Below are 21326 nucleotides of genomic sequence, written 5' to 3'. Positions count from 1 at the left end.
CTAGCAGTGGCAGGGGGTGCCACCTAGCAGTGGCAGGGGGTGCCACCTAGCAGGGGCAGGGGGTGCCACCTAGCAGTGGCAGGGGGTGCCACCTAGCAGGGGCAAGGGGTGCCACCTAGCAGTGGCAGGGGGTGCCACCTAGCAGGGGCAGGGGGTGCCACCTAGCAGGGGCAGGGGGTGCCACCTAGCAGGGGCAGGGGGTGCCACCTAGCAGGGGCAGGGGGTGCCACCTAGCAGGGGCAGGGGGTGCCACCAAGCAGTGGCAGGGGGTGTCACCAAGCAGTGGCAGGGGGTGCCACCTAGCAGTGGCAGGGGGTGCCACCTAGCAGGGGCAGGGGGTGCCACCTAGCAGGGGCAGGGGGTGCCACCTAGCAGGGGCAGAGGGTGCCACCTAGCAGGGGCAGGGGGTGCCACCAAGAAGTGGCAGGGGTGCCACCAAGCAGTGGCAGGGGGTGCCACCTAGCAGTGGCAGGGGGTGCCACCTAGCAGTGGCAGGGGGTGCCACCTAGCAGTGGCAGGGGGTGCCACCTAGCAGTGGCAGGGGGTGCCACCAAGAAGTGGCAGGGGTGCCACCAAGCAGTGGCAGGGGGTGCCACCTAGCAGGGGCAGGGGATGCCACCTAGCAGGGGCAGGGGGTGCCACCTAGCAGGGGCAGGGGTGCCTATGAGCCACTGCCAATAGGAAAGGGAAACTCGGTGAAGCAAGAGACATCTTGACAGTTAAGAGAGGCAATAAATACTGGGCGTGGAGGTGTTGATGATGAATAGGAGTGCCAGATGGTGCCATCCGCATACTCAACCACCCATCATCCACTACCAACAACCTTCACCCGCCGTCCTCATCCATAATCACTATCCTAAGACTACCATCGTTATTGGCCATGTTGTTTAGAATAAGGGTGATGAGGGGGGAGGGGCGTTGTGAGGGAGGGGGGCGTTGTGAGGGGGGGCGTTGTAAGGGGGCATGTAGAGGGAGTAGAATCGTTAGAATGGCATCGTTGGGCAGTGTAAGGGTGCCACAACCCTGTGTCAGTAACATTACGGTGGCACTCTCCATCTCATTCATCATGTAGGCGCGATGACAGCTCCTGGCACACCTATCTTCATCACCCCTCCCCCAATCATCATTCAATTCCCCCCCCCTGCTATCCTGCAACCCCCCTTCCCGTCTATATACTGGCACTACCTGTCACTCCCTCCACTGACACTCACTCCCTGTGGCACTCAAGTGCTTTGTCAAGTGACACTCATGACCTGTGTGTGGGGGGGTGGGGGTGGAGAGAGAGAGAGAGAGAGAGAGAGAGAGAGAGAGAGAGAGAGAGAGAGAGAGAGAGAGAGAGAGAGAGAGAGAGAGAGAGAGAGAGAGAGAGGGAGAGAGAGGGAGGGGGGGGGGCGGTGGTTACCCGGAGTTAGACAACTGTTGTGGGTCGCATGTTGTGGATAGGAGAGGGGGGGGAAGAGATTATCGATAAGCCTAATAAGTAAGCTTCCCGACCCCCGACAGCAGGAAATCGCATATCCCTGCACCAGACACACAATCGCCAAACACTAATAGTTCAGTTGATCACCACTCATCAACCCCCTCCCCCCCCTTCCCCCCGGCCCGTCCACTGGTGCGTGAGGCCCGGGGGGGGGGAGGAGGAAGAGGGGGGGGAGGAAGAGGGGAGGGGGAGGGGGAGAAGGAGAGGGGGTGCTATAAAGTTTACAGAGATAGCAGGCGCAAAAAGCCATTTAATCGGTAGAGTAACTTGAGGGAGGAGGAAGTGTTCCCAGGCTCCACTTAACACACTGACACTTCAAACACTCTGGGCTCGCTAGTTCAAGTGGCGGGGACACCAGCCAACCTGTCACTGAAGGAAGCACAAGTTGTGGAAGCCACCTCCATCCACAACTTTACAGCCGGAGTTGACAAAGAAGTCCAGCGCCAGACCAGTTAAGTTACAGCCCAACAGGTACAACAAAGTTAGGAGGCCAGGGCATAGAGAGCTAGACCTCACTTGCCCCGTAGTCACTGTTAGGTAAGTGCTGATAGGTAGTATGTACAAGTGTACTCACCTATTTGTACCTGAAGGATAGAGCTTCAGCTCTCCGACCCCGCTTTCTAGCCGCGGGTTGTCTAAAGCAATGACTCCTGTTTTATTCATCTATGAAACAATTTAATTTTTGTCTATCATATCTCTCTCTCTCTCTCTCTCTCTCTCTCTCTCTCTCTCTCTCTCTCTCTCTCTCTCTCTCTCTCTCTCTCTCTCTCTCTCTCTCTCTCTCTCTCGTTTTCTCTAGCGACGTCATGTCTCGTTCTTTCAGTCTTTCTTCATACCCTCCCCCTTGTAATTTCGGGACGAGCCTCGTTGCAAATCTCTGAACCTTTTCTAATTTTCTTGCGTTTTTAAGATGAGGGCTCCACGATGGGGCAGACTCGCAGGCTCACTCACTGAACAGCGTTCAGGAACCTGTGTAAGGAATCATTCAGAACCTTGTATACCACATATGTAAGACCAATCCTGGAGTATGCGGCCCCAGCCTGGAGCCCGTACCTTGTCAAGCACAAGATGAAACTGGAAAAAGTTCAGAGGTATGCCACTAGACTAGTCCCAGAACTAAGAGGCATGAGCTACGAGGAAAAACTGAGGAAACTGCACCTCACGACACTGGAAGACAGAATAGTAAGGGGAGACATGATCACTACCTACAAAAATCTCAAGAGGAATTGACAGGGTAGATAAAGATTAACTGTTTAACACGGGTGGGACGCGAACAAGGGGACACAGGTGGAAACTGAATAACCAAATGAGCCACAGGGACGTTAGAAAGAACTTTTTCAGTGTCAGAGTAGTTAACGGATGGAATGCATTAGGCAGTGATGTGGTGGAGGCTGACTCCATAAATAGTTTCAAATGTAGATATGATAGAGCCCAGTAGGCTCAGGAACCTGTACACCTGTTGATTGACAGTTGAGAGGCGGGACCAAAGAGCCAGAGCTCAACCCCCGCAAGCACAACTAGGTGAGCACACTTGCAGTCTCACTCACACACACTCGTATCCTCATTCACATACTCACATCCACCCTCACACTTCCATTCGGGACGTCCCGCAAGACACATCGGCACGTCTTTCGCTATGTAAAACACTCAGAATTTCAAGATCAATGGGCTCCATCTGCTCCCACACTACGCCACACCACACACGCCCCACGCCACACCATACACGTGCCCCACATCACACCACGCCACGCCACACACGTGCCCCACACCACACCACGCTACACCATACACGTGCCCCACATCACACCACGCCACACCATACACGTGCCCCACACCACACCACGCCACACCACGCCACGCCACGCCACACCACACCAGCACCACATCTCTTCCCTCTACAACTACCGGCTCTCCACCACCACAACGATGGAGAGATACGCTCCTCTCCCCCTCCCTACTCAAGGGAGGTTTTTTGGTGAGGGACGGAGTGCCACCCAGTCAGTTGGTGCCACCCAGACAGTGCCACCCAGTGTCATCTAGTGTGTGTCACCCGGTAAGACACTGCCACTGGGGTACAGTATCACCCACCCCGACAGTGCCACTGGAGTACAGTATCACCCACCCCGACAGTGCCACTGGGGTACAGTATCACCCACCACGACAGTGCCACTGGGGTATAGTATCACCCACCATGACAGTGCCACGAGAAAGTCTGTGACCCCCACATAATGCCCTCAGAGGGAAAGTGCCACCTAACAAATGACCTGAGTGCCATCCCATACGAGTGCCACTTAGGGAAGTGCCACTCAATATCAGGGTGCCACCTACGAAGAGTTTCTTTACACTGAAGGTTATACCTTGGTGGGTTTTCCGAGGATCAATACCCTCGTGGCCCCGTCTCTGACCAGGCCTCTGGTTGGTGGTGTGGTCAACTAGGCTGTTATGGACGCGGCACTCGCATTCACACTCCTCAGTGAGTGCCAGTGAATTAATGGCTCGTTATCCCCTGTTGCTGCTTCACCCCCCCCCCCAACTCAACTCCTCCCACCCCATCTGGTACTACCATTCAATACCTGTGTGTGGGGGGGAAGATAAGAGTCGGAGGGGGGGGGGGGACAGTCTAGGCCTACTCAACATCTGTACCTTCCGGTCACTAGGTCTATTTGTAGTACTTTCTCTACTCCCACACAAACATCCCCACCCCCATACATACATACACACACACACACACACACACACACACACACACACACACACACACACACACACACACACACACACACACACACACACACACACACACTCATACACCCCACACATACACATACACACACTCATACACCCCACACATACACAGACACAATCCCCCCCCCCCCCCACACAACCTCACGACACAACTAAACCTCACGATACTGTAAGACGAGAAGAGTAAGGGGAGACATGATCATTACCTATAAAATTCTCAAGAGTAATTGCCAGGGTAGATAAAGATAAACTGTTTAACACGGGTTGAACACGAACAAGGGGACACAGGTGGAGAGTGAGTACCCAAATGAGCCACAGGGATGTTAAAAAGAAATTTTTCAGTGTCAGAGTAGTTAACAGGTGGAATGCATTAGGCAGTGATGTGGTGGAGGCTGACTCCATTCACAGTTTCAAGTGTAGATATGATAGAGCCCAGTAGGCTCAGGAACCTGTACACCAGTTGATTGACAGTTGAGGCGAGACCAAAGAGCCAGAGCTCAACCCTCGCAAGTACAACTAGATGAGTACCCCCTATCTCCACCTCCCCCCCCCCTACACACACACACTCTCACAACAATATGCAAGCCCCGTTAATACCATACATCATTCTGCTAACTTCCCATAGTTGCTCTTCATTTATCTTCACTGAAGGTAATTAGCCGTTAAGTTGGCAACACTCAAAGGGCTATTTACTGCTAACCTGTCTCTAGTGGACCGCTAACATTAGCATCCTTTAATGCTAACTTGAGCAAACGTAACAACACTACATGTTGACACTTTAAGGTAATTTCCTTCGCTAAATTTGTCTACACTGATCTGACTTTTTCTCCCTCTAAAAAAAAAAATAAACACCATTTTCGCTAACTTTCATACATTTAAATATGTAACTTGACAACCTTCAAACACACTCCTCCCCCCACAACACTCCCCCCTTCCACAACTCAACCCCCCCCCCTTCTCCCCCACAACACTCCCCCCTACCCCACTACAACCCCCCCCTCCTCCTCACAACGTCCCAACAGTAAGAACATGTGAAGAATTTGTATACATAGAACGCTTCACTTTATTTCCTCTACCTGCTGTGTCTCCCCCTCCCCTTAACACCCCCCCCCCGTCGCCCCCTAAATTCCCCCTCCCCCGGTCGCCCCCTAACCCCCCCCCCTCACTGTTGACATAGTTTTTACAAGCCATGATCATTAGGCAGCACAGTCGTGGTGCCGCGCGCGGGGGACCATGTTGACGCCTCTCTGAATTCCAAAACATACGATGTGCGCGCGCTCACTTACGATGTGTTCGCGCGCGCGCCCTCACGCTCAAAACAACAATGCGTAGGAGTGAGCGCGCGCGCAAACGTTTTAATGGAGAATGACGTGGGAGGTGTATAATGTGACACGAGGCCGGGATATCGAGACACGGAGCCGGGGATATCGAGACACGGGGCCGGGATATCGAGACACGGAGCCGGGATATCGAGACACGGAGCCGGGATATCGAGACACGGGGCCGGGATATCGAGACACGGGGCCGGGATATCGAGACACGGGGCCGGGATATCGAGACACGGGGCCGGGATATCGAGACACGGGGTCGGGATATCAAGACACGGGGTCGGGATATCGAGACACGGGGCCGGGATATCGAGACACGGGGCCGGGATATCTAGACACGGGGCCGGGATATCGAGACACGGAACCGGGATATCAAGAAACGGGGCCGGGATATCAAGACACGGGGCCGGGATATCGAGACACGGGGCTGGGATATCAACACACGGAACCGCGATATCAAGACACGAAACCCAACACTTGAAACATTAAGAATCGAACGCCGACCCTGCAAGATGCGAGGCGACACTCTTCCGACCAGTTCCAAGGGAAGAGCAACAGAGCAACAGGAATCACAGAAAAAGAAAACATATTTAATCGAAATCAGAAGGAAGATCAAAACAAAGGTAGAAGAGAGAACAAGAGTAGATATGATCACATCATACAAAATACCAATGTGGCAGATGGGACCATCTTTCTCAGTTGCACAGGGTAGAGTGAAGAGCCACAATGTGGAAAGATACTGCTAGATATGAGAGCCAGAGATAAGATACGTTAGGTAAGTACAAATATTATAAAAACAAAGACTTATTTTGGCTCAAGATGCTATCTTAGCATGGTGTCTGTTTCTCAGGAGGGTGGTGGTGGTGGTGGTGGTGGTGGTAGTGGTGGTGATGATGATGATGATGATGATGATGGTGATGGTGATGGTGGTGGTGGTGGTGGTGGTGGTGGTGGTGGTGGTGGTGGTGGTGGTAGCTAGTGTGGTGGTGGTAGTAGTGGTGGTAGTGAAGTGTTGGGGTGGTAGTGGTGGTGGTAACTAGTGTGGTGATACCTGGTACCTGGTTGATGGTAGTAGTGGTAGTGGTGGTGGTGGTGGTAATGTTGGGAGGGGGGGGGGGGTGGTAGTGTAGGTGGTAGTGTTAACCTAACAGTACTTACCTAAGAGTGCCTAAGGAGAATTGAGCACTATAGCTCTTTAATTTTAACAACTATCTTACACACTTTGTCGTAGCTGTTATGGGACATGTCTTCCACCCGATATCTCCTCATTTCTCTGTCATGTCCACGTTTACAGCTTTCACGTATTCACGTATCTGTGCCCGCAGGATCGCGTCCTTAGCTCTTGGATCCCTCCTTTCTAGCCGTTGATTACCTAATATACCGACACCCAGCCTATTTCCCACTATCATATCAGGAATCACTCAGAACCTTGTATATGACATACATCAGACCAATACTGGAGTATGCGGCTCCAGCGTGGAGTCCATATCTAGTCAAGACGAGGTTGGACAAGGTATACAAAAGTATATACGATATACCTTTGAACCTCCATATATACCTTTCGCATACCTTCGTTCCAGAACTACGAGGAATGAGTTATGAGGAAAGGCTACATGAATTAAACCTCCATGTTGCACGCGCGCAAGTCACAGCCCCGCTCCTGTGCCAGGTAAGTCCACTACGGGCTCGCCATAGCCCGTGCTACTTGGAACCTTGTGTTCCGAGTTGCTGAATCTTAAACAACAACAATGTATATGAACGAAGGGGAAGGGGGGAGGGGGGTGAGAACCCTTGGGCCTCCGGTCAACACCCACATGCACAGATATTACCCCCCCCCCCCACACTTTTTTACTTCTCTCAGAAAGAGAGAGAGAGGTATTACAAAAAAGTCCCCCCCCCCTGATGCCTCGGGGAACATTCGCAACAATCTGTAGATACGGATTAAGTGTTTTATTGTGCGTGATCCCTATGGACTGGGTGCTCTACGGTCCGTGCGTTCTATGGACCGTGTTCTCTACGGTCCGTGCGTTCTATGGACCGTGTTCTCTACGGTCCGTGCGTTCTATGGACCGTATTCTCTACGGTCCGTGCGTTCTATGGACCGTATTCTCTACGGTCCGTGCGTTCTATGGACCGTATTCTCTACGGTCCGTGCGTTCTATGGACCGTATTCTCTACGGTCCGTGCGTTCTATGGACCGTATTCTCTACGGTCCGTGCGTTCTATGGACCGTATTCTCTACGGTCCGTGCGTTCTATGGATCGTGTTCTATTAGCTTCCCGGAACAAAATGTGCCCTCGACTATCACTAGATACGTTATACATAATGTATATTTACGATTATAATTGACAGGGTGGACAAAGACAAACTATTTAACACGGGCGGGACACGAACAAGGGGACACAGGTGTAAACTGAGTACCCAAATGAGCCACAGAGACATTAGAAAGAACTTGTTCAGTGTCAGAGTTAACAGATGGAATGTATTAGGCAGTAATGTGGTGGAGGCTGACTCCATACAGTTTCAAATGTAGATAGGATAAAGCCCAATAGGCTCAGGAATCTGTACACCAGTTGATTGACAATTGAGAAGCGGGACCAAAAAGCCAAAGCTCAACCCCTGCAAGCACAACTAAACGAATACATAATGGTAGGAAAAAAGTATACAAAAAGGGCTTTTGTAGCTCCCCATATTGTCATGTTATTGATACATCTGTCAGGGGGTGGGGGGGAGGAGGACCTCTGGTCATATGGATCTCCCAAGCCAGTGGTGATTGGTTCTCCAAGCCGGCGGTGGTTCATTATCCAATCACATTTAGGTGGCTACATGCACAAGCCAGTAGCTTCCCTTCTCCCATGATGCGCTGGGCGTGTTTACAACCGTCGCGCGCCAAACGCGCCACGTTGTCTTTGATCAGCTGTTTTATGATCGTACCTTTCTGCCACAGTTGTCGTATGGCACACATACGATGTCATGGGGGGAGGGGGATGACGTCGCATGGCACCACGTGTCGTAGGATGTTGCATGGTGTGGTAAGATGTCATGGGAATGTCGTGTGATGTGGCACGACGTGTATAGTTATGTGGCATATGGTGTCATGTCATATGATGTGTCGGGGCGTCTAGGAATGTTGTATGATGTTACACTACGTATACAGCTGTCGTGTGGTGTATGGGGATGTTTTATGATGAGGCACGGGTGTATTGTGATGTATGATGTGGCATATGGTGTACAGTGATGTATGAGATGTTGCTAAAACACTACAATTTGCTAATTCTGCAGTAGGGGAGCAACATCACACTGAACATATAGCACACAAGGTGAATTTCTTGCAAATATGAAGTGAATATATAAACAGAACAAATATGTTGTGTAACATAAATCATGTCTGTATGTCCCCCCCCCCCCTCTCCTCACTCTTGGTAAACATCCGGCCGCCCAAGCAAAAAAACATCCCACTACAACCCAAACATCCCACCACTACATAAATCAGGGGCAATAGGCCCTAACACGGGACGTGGGGGTAAACGAGATTGTTCAAGAATGCCGCGTGAGACGATCCAAAAAACAGTACACATTTTTCCTCTTCCCGCGCGAACCAGCTCCTCTTCCCGCGCGAATCAGCGCCTCTTCCCGCGCGAACCAGCGCCTCTTCCCGCGCGAATCAGCTCCTCTTCCCGCGCGAACCAGCGCCTCTTCCCGCGCGAACCAGCGCCTCTTCCCGCGCGAACCAGCGCCTCTTCCCGCGCGAACCAGCGCCTCTTCCCGCGCGAACCAGCGCCTCTTCCCGCGCGAACCAGCGCCTCTTCCCGCGCGAACCAGCGCCTCTTCCCGCGCGAACCAGCGCCTCTTCCCGCGCGAACCAGCGCCTCTTCCCGCGCGAACCAGCGCCTCTTCCCGCGCGAATCAGCGCCTCTTCCCGCGCGAATCAGCGCCTCTTCCCGCGCGAATCAGCGCCTCTTCCCGCGCGAATCAGCGCCTCTTCCCGCGCGAACCAGATCCTCTCCCGCAATCTCTGTTTCGCGTTAAATAAGACACTAGTCACGCCCTCACCCATATTTGAGAACCGGAAATGCCGCAGTTCGCGAGGTTTATTAATTAATGAATGTTTAAGGAAGCTGTCGCGATTATGGGTAATGGGAGACACTAGAGGAATGAGAGAGACTAGGAGAGATTATTTGCTCAACCTGGTAAACTCTGAATACATTATCAACTTCAGAGTTTTTCAGGATATTTTAAAGTCATTGCAAAGCTCAGGGACCTCATCCCGGCAGTGTTCAAGGGCGTAATGACTTGTGGACTTGCAGTTATGTAGTGTGTGAGACCACCAGCCGCAGGTAACGGTAGCCACCTGCCACAGGTAACGGTAGCCACCTGCCACAGGTAACGGTAGCCACCTGCCACAGGTAACGGTAGCCACCTGCCACAGGTAACGGTAGCCACCTGCCGCAGGTAACGGTAGCCACCTGCCGCAGGTAACGGTAGCCACCTGCCGCAGGAAACGGTAGCCACCTGCCGCAGGAAACGGTAGCCACCTGCCGCAGGGAACGGTAGCCACCTGCCACACGTAACAGTAGCCACCTAGACTACATGAAGTGTTACACAGTGTGTATCAAGAGCTAACTATGTGTTACTAAGATACCTGGACACTTACACACCAAAATAACCACACACGTGTTGACACTACAACCTGATGAGACTCTCTGACACCGCAATAAGCTAAAGCACAAAGACCGACACTCCAAACACAACAAAGGAGGCTGACACTGGCAACCAAGACCCATCCCGGCACGGACCGGAGGGCCACACACTACACAACAACCTACCATTACAATTAGAAAGAAATCCCTTTGCAAATTCCACTCCGGAAAATACCGCGAACACCTCCAGCAGCCAGGCAATTGGCGTCCCACCTGAGCCGGGCAGGTGTCGACTATTTTTGAACGTGGTGAGAGCGTCAATGGACGTGAAGGGGGTTTTAGTTTAGCTTTCAATAACGTGGCGGGGATAAGCTGCCAGCCGTTACATGTGACACTGGCGCCCAGCTCAATTACGGGAAGCTTTAATATTTCATACTGAATTTGCGTCATAGTTCTGAGATTTGTTGGTCATATTTAATGGTTTCTCGTGAGTATTGCCCCTGGTCGCGGGTGAGTATTAACGCAGTGTATTTTCAAATTCAGTTTTGTGTAATAAATATTAACTTTATTATTATTATTATTTTATATATATATATATATATATATATATATATATATATATATATATATATATATATATATATATATATATATATATATATATGTATGTCGTACCTAGTAGCCAGAACGCACTTCTCAGCCTACTATGCAAGGCCCGATTTGCCTAATAAGCCAAGTTTTCATGAATTAATGTTTTTTCGACTACCTAACCTACCTAACCAGCCTAACCTAACTTTTTCGGCTACCTAACCTAACCTATAAAGATAGGTTAGGTTAGGTTAGGTTAGGTAGGGTTGGTTAGGTTCGGTCATATATCGACGTTAATTTTAACTCCAATAAAAAAAAATTGACCTCATACATAATGAAATGGGTAGCTTTATCATTTCATAAGAAAAAAATTAGAGAAAATATATTAATTCAGGAAAACTTGGCTTATTAGGCAAATCGGGCCTTGAATAGTTGGCTGAGAAGTGCGTTCTGGCTACTAGGTACGACATATTATATATATATATATATATATATATATATATATATATATATATATATATATATATATATACTGCTTACAGAAATAATTGCTAACAAAACCTAACGTAACCAACTAGACGCAAAATTATACAACATTAAAGTTGATGAATACAGGGGACTTCATCAAATACCTCATTAATATACTGCAAAAACAAATAATTGTCAACAGAAACAAAATCTCTAATCTATTCCTGACCCAGCTATACACAAAATTATAAATACATTATATTTACTTAAAATGTATTTTATTTACAGTATATTAACATTTAGGAATATAGCTTGAGGTCGGCCGCAGCCTAGCGACTGATTGCTAAATGGTATTCAATAAATTTCAAGATCAGCATTGTAATAGATAATTGTACATAGCAAACTGGTGTTCTAGCTTGTGGTAACTAAGGAAAAGTGTATCCGTAATTGAGCTCAGTGGACGGAGCAAGTGAGTTCACATGAGGCTATAGTGACAAGAGGCTATATGGACGCTGACAAGTTTCCTTTGAGCGGGAGACGAGTTTCGCCCACTGGCAGGAACTAGGCAGTGGTAACGAGTCCCAATTTGGAGATTCAACCATTTACTCCCTCCCCCAAATTCAAAATCCCAGCCTCTTGTACAAATGATGCCATGTTTACCCAAAGAAAAATAGCTATTTTTTTTCTTCAAAATAGTGGTATTCAGATTTATAAACCCACGTATGTTTAAACTACTGTAGTTGCAATTATAAAGGAAAGGAGACAGCCGTATAATCATTTCGTTAACATTTCTGGCCCGCACAACACGTTTGGGGCTGTCATGTTGCGTTGGTCTTGAGCCAATCAGACGGCCAGCTATGCGGTGACGTCACAGGCGTTGATGCCTGGCGGGCCAATGAGAGGTGACAGGCGGAACGAGCTAGCTCTTCTGATGAGCTTGGCTCCTCCCCCCTTCAGGTATTTTGGTCCCCACGTGCATACTTTGAACCAAATTACCACACACACTTTCTACCAAATAATTGTTTTCGGTGTTTTCTAATTTCCTGGTTGACAAAACAATATGCAGCGAGTTGAAGTGGCAACGGATAAACACTGCTAATTTGTAAAGTGAAGTTGTACAAGTTTTATTGTGGAGTGGAGTAGTTTAAAAGTACGCACACATATGTAAGAGAAATCCTTCAAATACTTTTGGCGCCAAAAACCCCAATAGAGAGATCAGAAACAGATGTCGCATAATTCTCTCTCTCTCCCCCCTTCCTTTCTCTCCCCTCCCTTCTACCTCTCTTCCCTTTTCTTGGCATGAGTTCTCATTTCTACCATTCTTCATTTTCAGTCTTCCTTCTCTGTATTTGCCACTCCGCAAAAAAAAAATTTTGCCCAAGCAGAAACTTACGAACGCCATCAACCCACCCTACCCTATTGAGTCCCATACACAGAAAGTCAACTTTAAGTGCTTTAATGTTAACAATACGCCTCATTTTTAACGTTGGCCGATCAGGAAATTTGTTTATTTTTTGTAGGCGTTTATACATGTCACTAACCCAATACTAACTTTACTAATTTATATTCCCACTTTCAGCCTCCCCACCTGGCACAGGCTGGAAGCTGGCGACAGGCATCAAATGACAGTTGGGTTGAACACTATAATTACACGTATAGTAATGGGATTCACACATTAGGCCTAGGAAGGCAAACGGAGGAGGGGGGGTGAACGTTTCATGTCCTTCCCCCGCCCCCCCATCAACGTCACTAACAGCTTTTAGAGTTGAAATATTTTGCTAGTTTAAATTCCCTTTGTTTCTAACCCAATAATCCTACCCAGCTTATTCGCCTCGACCTCATCCTCAAGGTATATCCTTTTGATTCCACTTATGAACCACAAACCCGAGCAGGATACTACAGGATTTCCGTCCTCCGGCAGGTGTGGTTCCAGAACCGTAGAGCCAAGTTCAGGCGAAACGAGCGAAGCGTGCTGGCCCAGAGGACCTCCTCCTTCAGACCCTCTGATACGACCCCCTCCGTCGCCCCCGCAGCGGGTCCTGTGGAGCAGCCCCTCGCACCCCGGCCCTCAGGTGAGTCCACAGGTTAGTTTGGGTCCTTAAGTGAGCCCACAGGGGAGTTCTGGGGCCAGATTCACGAAGGTACTTACGAAGGTTTTTCTTCTTAGCTACGAATGTTTTCCTTCTTAGCGCCTTCGTGGCGGCTACGTCGGCATTCAGGTAGGTACACTAAGTCGAAAAACCTTCGTAAGTTTGGTCCGGGATCTAAGTGTGGTTTCGACCACTCGTAGCTTTACGTAAACAGGATATAACTCAATTTTTCTCTACTACATAACACTGGGATCGATTTTAAGATTTTGGAACATAAACAGAAGATTATAAAAATTGAATCTCGTGAAGAGGAGTCCTTCGTGTTAGTTATATATGCATTCTCTGCTTGAAACTTTGAGTAAATATGTATTTTATGATATTAGAATTAGTTTTATAATAGCAAGATATTATACCCGTAGTTATTAAGTAAATAAACACTGGTGAACATGAAATATGAGAGAAGGTGATGAGCCCTGCCTGATGGGATCATTTACTATCACCAAATGCCCCTGTTCACCTAGTAGTAAGGGTGTACCTTAGCTATACATACCCATTTCTAATTTATTTAGTTTGGTTTTATTTTTAAATTAAATCTGGGTTAGACGTAAAATAAAAATATGCTGCACAAATGATGTTCGGTAAGGAGAAGAGTTAAAATGTCAAAAACTTTATTCATTGAATACTTAAAGCTATATTTATGACTATATGGTCTATTAAAAAAGAGAGAGGGGAAGTAGGGGTCCAATACCTCTTCCTGTTATACAACTTGGGTATGGAACAAGTAATTATCAAAAGAAGGCACCATGCCGGGAAGGCTATGTAGCAGTAAGGCAGTGAAGTGAGGCAGCTACTTATTTGAGAAATGCTTATTTTATTTACCTTATAAGCTGAGGCAACTTATTTTATTTGAGGAATACTCGGCTGATTCCTCTACATTTACCATGGAACAAATTTGTGGCCAAGATCTCTTCCTGTTACACAATTTGGCTGTGTGTAACCAAACTAGAAGTGCTCTACAAATGAAGGTACCCAAAATGTGGAATGACCTCCCGAATCATGTCAAAGGCTGTACCTCTCTCAACCAGTTTAAGAGTAAAACCAAGTACTACCTAATTAACTCCATGTAACCTAACTTACCCCCTAAATGTCAACCCATGTCTTGCTATTTTTTAAACAATGCTGTTCACCAACGTGTACAATTGCTGATTTGTGCTATGTTACCCCCCCCCCCCCTTTTTGTATTTTTTATTCCTTCTTTCAACACAATTTATACCTAATCCCGATTACTATTAAGTTTTAGTCTAAGTGTTTTTTCCCCACACCTTGCCCGAAATGCTATGAGTATTAGTGGCTTTAGGTAGTGTATGTACTAGCTCTGTCTATAAATCCAACATTATGTTTGTAAATAAACTGTATGTACTTTTCCTGAATAAAATTTATTATTATTTATTTTTTAGTCAGTATTAAAAAAAGGCAAGAAGCTGGGAAGGCTATGTAGCACCATTGTGTGTAACAATAAACCAAATTTTTTTTTAACAAATAATGCACCTGTATGGTAAAACAAATCCTGTCAGCTGTAAAAATATTGATGCAGTTATTTAAATGAAAAATATAATGAAAGAAATATTACTGGTTTATTTTTATCCTATCTTTTTGTATTGTACAGTATATCCAAGGAAGTGAAAAATTGAGACATAATGCACAATTTAATGAATGATTAGCATGGATTAGCAGTTCAAAAGAAATATGACTATTACATATCAACATGAGATCTTAATGATCCATGGTCAACATGATTTAATAAGGATAATACAGTATTGTATTTGTAATAATACAAACTATAATTTAAAATCTTATTACTGATTTTTTTTATTAAGACGATTAGGTATATACAGCAATGTGCTGCTTCCCTATTCTATATGGAATATTACACAGCGTAGATAAAAAACTAGCTATAAGTTTATCTAATACTCCCATCTCACAGGATGGTTAAACATAAATGGAATCAATTTAGAAAAATACCTGCCTCAATACAAAAAACAAATAAACTCTGACTAAACAATTCTTCGCGATTTTCACAAGAGGCAAGCACTGAATCATGGAAACATTATATTATAATTACTCTTACCAGTTTCTACAAGACTCCTCTCAAACAATGTATTTTTTAACATGTTCAGGTATACACAGCAATGTGCTGCTTCCCTATTCTGTATGAAGGACCACACAGTGTAGATCAAAAACCAGCTACAAGCTCATCCAACATCCTCACCTCACAGGATGGCCAGTCATACATGTAATCAGGAGAGAACAAAATACTTAATGCCGATCTATTAGCCTCCACTGGCAAAATCTGGGTACAGCACAAGAATATCTTCCAATATTCCTGAGTGTATGAAGTAATTACAGAGCTCAAAATACCTCATACCATTTGGTATGAAGTCACTGATAACAGGACAATCACAGATATAGTGTTGGAGAGTATGTTCTCTCAAGTAGGACTGAAAACAAATGTTTTTTCCACCAAGAGGGCTATAAATAGATGGAACCGCCTACCCGCTGAAGCCGTAAATGCCAAATTCCAGCTAAAAAATATCATTAAGACAATTGGCGGGCCCTTTAACAAGCCGCCGGCTTTCTGTCTTCGTCGAGGCCACTAGATAGTTAGTGGCCCTTGGGTAAATTCAGTAAATATATACAATAATTGTCAGCGCATCTTCCGAGCAACAAGAACAGCTGCACATTATCTCTTAGAATTACGTAGGTAAACAACAAATGTAACATATTTGTTTACTACAATGTCGGTGCTGCCTGTAGAAGTTAAAAAAAAAACATTGTTTTACTTCGAAATATACTAATTTTATAAGAAAATTCGAAGGCGAAAACCCCTGGAGAGGGTTCTAGTTCTACTCCCCGAGCCCGGCCTGAGGCTCGGGGAGTTGACGAATTCTCAGAACCGTCTCCAGGTATGCTCAAGGTTCATCACAAGAACCCTAGTCCTCAGTAAGTTCCCAGGCGAGTCCTGGCCCCCTGTCCCTCAGTTACTTACCTTTATTAGCCAGAATTCCACACTTGGCTGGGGCAATGGGTCTCAAGACCATCCTCGTTCCCACACATCACTAAACGGCGCATCAGCCTACTGCGTAAGAAACACAATCAGCGTATTATACCGCGCTGAGTCGGGAGATTCTGTGGTGTTCACTGGTGTGCAGAGGTGTTCACTGGTGTATAGAGGTGTTCACTGGTGTACAGAGATGTTCACTGGTGTTGGCACACAAACACACCTCACTCCACCACGGTGGTAGGGCTCCACATGTGACCTGGTGGGTCAGACCACACCAGGGCGGCCACACGAGGCCACACCAAGCTCCGAATCACACCAATATTTATACTCTTATTTCGAGACTAAGTTAACTCATATTTTACTTATATCAACTAACAATGCAATATACGTATGGTATGTTTATTAAATATTTACCAGTACTAAGTCAAATATGTAAATTAATAACTTTTTTTTATAAATACTGTTGATTCGAAGTATTGTTTAGGCTTCATATTTGTCAACAAATCGTGATGCCAACGTAAGATAATTAATTTAGATACGATTATTTTAACATTAATTCAATTTTAACACTTTTCCAGGCTTATATATATATTTTTTTTTTTAACAAATTTAGGTATACGAAAACGGCCAAATTGACATACTGACACTATTATAATTTTTTTTTATTTATCTGAGACAGAGTGATGTGACATCACTTGTCTTTTGTCGCGTTCAATATATTGCCATGTTGCGTTGACATTCCTCATGGCGACGCTAATAATTATGATAATTGTAACATCAAGATATAAATTAATAAGATATCAACATGGCAATGACTATAAACAGCATGAGGAATTAACACATGGCCTCCAGGACAAGCATGTAGCTTTATTACATAATGCATTTTTTCCTTGTGTGTGTGTGCAGGGAGCGGCAGCATGGCCATGTGCGACTACAGCGGCTACGGCAGCGTGGGCGTGGCGGCGGCCTGGAAGGGGTCCAGCGGGGGTGTGGGAAGCGCCACGCCCCCCTACCTCGCCCACTTCACCCCCACCACCTCCCCGACCCCCATGTGCACCTCCCTACCTCCAGGTCGGTTGCTTCACGGACAAGAAAATGGTTACTCTATTTCCCCCCCCCCCCCCCCATGTTGCACGGACCCGGTGGGTGAGTCCTCATGGAAGTCCTTGAGAACTCTATAGTCCTTGAGCTGGTAGTGTACCCCATTCCTATGCTGTGAGTGGTAGGTAATAGACTGCATACAGTATGGCTTTTTCTAGTTTGGCTGTGTCACATCCACTCGATTTAACGACCTATATGGGTGGGAGGACTAGTTAAATATGACCCTGCTCATTAAATTCAGGACTCTGCTAAACCCGGCATTAAAATGGTAAATTTGTAAATCATATTCAAGAAGGCAACTTGTCAGTGATTGTATAGCTGATATAGTTACTATAGTGTGTATATTATATAGTACAGTATATAGTGTATAGTTACTGATGCCAAATTCAGCCGTTATAACTGCACACCCTAATAAATCAATAATTTATTTATTAGTGTGCGGTATTATGCAGATACTAAGGATCTATGTATTACATAGATAATATGTGTATTACATAGTAATACATTACTATCTATGTATTACATTACTATGCTTACTTAAGAGTCATGAGAATTATTGAGGTATTCACCAGCTTGGCATACACCGCTGATGTTATCATGTTTGTATATGACACAGGAGTTAGGTTAGAGGCAAGGTATGAAGAAAGCCGACACAAAACGGTTCCACAAAACTGACTATGATTGTGAAAACCGTATATATCCCGTGGATAAAATATACACGAGTAACGTTAACTGAATGTTGAATTAACGTTACTTAACATTAATTCAATGATAAATTAACGTTACAAATTAATAGTTTGCTCACTGGGTTGTTATGTTAGGATGTGTTAGCCGAGGTTAGGCTGTTTGGGACTTATTTGTGTTAGATTAGGTTGGTTTAAAAATATGTTGTGTACGATGTGTCTTTTAAGGTAAGGCAAGGAAAGGCATTTACTAGGAGAAAGCTCAAGGCCAGTATGCCTCTCTAGCACACGAAAGGCTTAAGAGCTGGAATATAAGGACGGAATTAAGGAACGATTTTCAACCAGTTGGACCATCGGAGATGGAACCCCAATTCTGCATTTGTGAAAGTTTGGAGATCAATGTCTTGCAAGAATTCCCATCACATAAATTTTTCCATGAATAATCAAATAATCATGAATTCAAAATAAAATTACTTACAACTGATAGCATATATTAAATAAGATAGCATATTCAATATTATTAACACCAATAATACTTAAATGGAATATTTCTCTGCTACACTAGTTATGATAAGATAAGCTCGTTTAAATGTAGCAAAAATCTATTTTTTTATAAGACTTAGTGCAATAAACATATTTTTCACCATGAACTAATTATCCTTCGTATCCTGCAGGCCTGGGCGGAGCATATGGCGGAGGGATGAGCGGAGCAGCCCAGATGGGCGGAGCATACATGGGTTCCTCCCTGGCCAACCTACGCCTCCGTGCCCACGAGTACTCCCTCCACCAGGGGCAGGTGTGAACCCCTGCCCCTGCCATACACGAACACACACACACACACAGTGGCAGTGTTGCTAATCAATCATGTGTTCAATACAGGTGTACAATATGAGCTCGGTGTTCCCTACAGTTGGCCAGGAAACAATAGCGGTGCCAGAGAGCCTGATCAGGTGCCCCACAGAACATAAAATGAGACATTTATGTTCTGTATGCCTTTATCGACGCAGGGCGGACGCCATTGCTAGGCTTCATCACGGTGCTCCAGAAACATCATGAACACTGCTAAACCTGCAATATCGATTTAGTCACCTGTATTCTATGATCACTACACCATCAACATTTGTGATTATTCATAGATATTTTCAGATGTGTGGCTTGGGTATCTATTCTTAAATACAGTGAAGAATAGTATAATTTTGAAAGAACAAATCTAGGCACTGAACTGCCTCGTACCTAGCCAAGGGCGCAACAACACTTAATATCAGCTGCTGGCAGAACACTCCAGTTGTAGAGTCGTGCTCAGAGTTCCATCAGAGGTACAGAAATACCGCCTCTTATGTGTTTCCTAGGATGAGCAACACACCGTGATGTGATTTATATTAATGTGTGTGTGGTGTTCCATGACACAGTAACTGATGAGAAGAGAGGGAGCTGCCGTTCCGGTGTTCTAAACATATCGAAAGTTGAACGTGTATGTTATTCGTGCACTCAAACATGTGTAGTGCAAAGGTGACACTAACGAGTGGTAGAGTTAAGAGTGAAGAGTGATTATCAACCTGACTGCAAATTATAGCATGTGTGATGTGGCATCGAATATGAAAATTACATGAACTATAGACTTATTCATAAAAAACGTGGTTGAACCTGGCCATGTGCTTATATGAAGCGGAAAAAGTGCCATTATATAGCTTAAACAAAAACAAGTAATACTGTAAACTTGTTAAAAATAAACAAATTACTTATAAACATGAATATGAGATACAATATACTGTTAATCTGGTCCCTCCATAAACCGTGTTTTTTGTTGCCATACAAAACCCAAAAGTAAGAGCGTCCCTCCAAACCTGAGTACAACCTAGATTCATGCTGACAAAATACTTTTATCACACAAAATTAGATAACAATTAATTCCACAAACTGAAAATTAGATAACAATTAATTCCACAAACTGATCTCTAGAGGACTAAACTGACCCCTGGATATTTCTTAATTCGTGTGTTTTAAGTCAATTTCCTGAGGCTCTGTTGTCACGCGGAGTAGTAGTGATGCATAGAAAAAAAACATCTAATTTTGATCTTCAAGGTGCATGCCCCTCCACGAAAAAATAAAGTTATAAGTTCTTAATTCTAGGTTTCGAAAGCTACGTTCCATTTTGTTTTTCTATGATGGGAGCTACTGCTTGCTCTCATGAATATAAGTCAGCTCGACAGTGTAATGTAGACACTTGTGAAGTTCAGCTGTGATGAATCTGATCGTGTACTTGATGATATCAAGCTGATACACATCATCGTGTGGCGTACCCCAAGTGTGTCACGGTTGGAATTATGAGTGTAAGACTGTGTTGTGTAGCCATGTACCGTCCAGTAAGAGTGAAACATCAACTCTAGTAACTTATCACCCAAGCTAGAGTCGACAATGGGAGTGACTGTGGCAAAGTTACCATGGCAACACCCCTCAAACTGGTTACTGAGGTCAGTGATGGGGTGAATGAGTCAATGTGGGAATGGCATGGTTTACAGGCGATTCAACAATGTTAATGTCTTACACGTGCAGCTTTTCACCTTCACTGTATCAAAATCAAAATCTATGTAATATAATTGAATCACTGGTCAAATGTTGTCCATTAGGAGTGAATCATTTTCTTACTGGCTGTAATGAAAAAAATATATATTGTGGACCAGAACCTTTTTCTTTCAGTGTCCTTATTTGTATTGGAAGATTTCAGGTTAGATTATTGATATCCCCCGTCAATGAAATAACTAAAGACTGTTGTTAGCATCAAAGGTACTAACTACTAAAAATGACTATCACTGTCAAAGGAATAATTTAGAACTGCCGTCATTGCCAAATGAATAATTCAAAACTGCTATCACTGTCAAAGAATAATTGAGAACGGCTATCACTGTCAAAGAATAATTGAGAACGGCTATCACTGTCAAAGAATAATTGAGAACGGCTATCACTGTCAAAGAATAATTCTGAACAGCTATCACTGTCAAAAGGATAATTCAGAACGGCTATCACTGTCAAAAGAATAATTCAGAACGGCTATCACTGTCAAGGAATAATTCTGAACAGCTATCACTGTCAAAAGAATAATTTTCAGAACGGCTATCACTGTCAAAAGAATAATTCAGAACGG

The 21326-nt window shown here is 45.4% G+C and overlaps 1 protein-coding gene across 1 annotated transcript in view; it reads left to right on the top strand.

The window, feature by feature from the left end:
• Window positions 1-20867, top strand: part of LOC123752172 (paired mesoderm homeobox protein 1-like) — a 66002-nt gene extending 45135 nt beyond the window's left edge. The window contains exons 3-5 of the mRNA XM_069319341.1: window positions 13171-13321; window positions 17307-17471; window positions 18859-20867. Of these exons, the coding sequence (XP_069175442.1) occupies window positions 13171-13321; window positions 17307-17471; window positions 18859-18986 (444 nt within the window). The 3' untranslated portion in view covers window positions 18987-20867. The remainder of the gene's footprint in view (window positions 1-13170; window positions 13322-17306; window positions 17472-18858) is intronic.
• Window positions 20868-21326: the final 459 nt, after the last annotated feature.

This window comes from Procambarus clarkii, chromosome 92 (assembly GCF_040958095.1).
Source record: "Procambarus clarkii isolate CNS0578487 chromosome 92, FALCON_Pclarkii_2.0, whole genome shotgun sequence".
NCBI lineage: Eukaryota > Metazoa > Arthropoda > Malacostraca > Decapoda > Cambaridae > Procambarus > Procambarus clarkii.
This window is presented reverse-complemented; position numbering and strand designations above follow the sequence as displayed.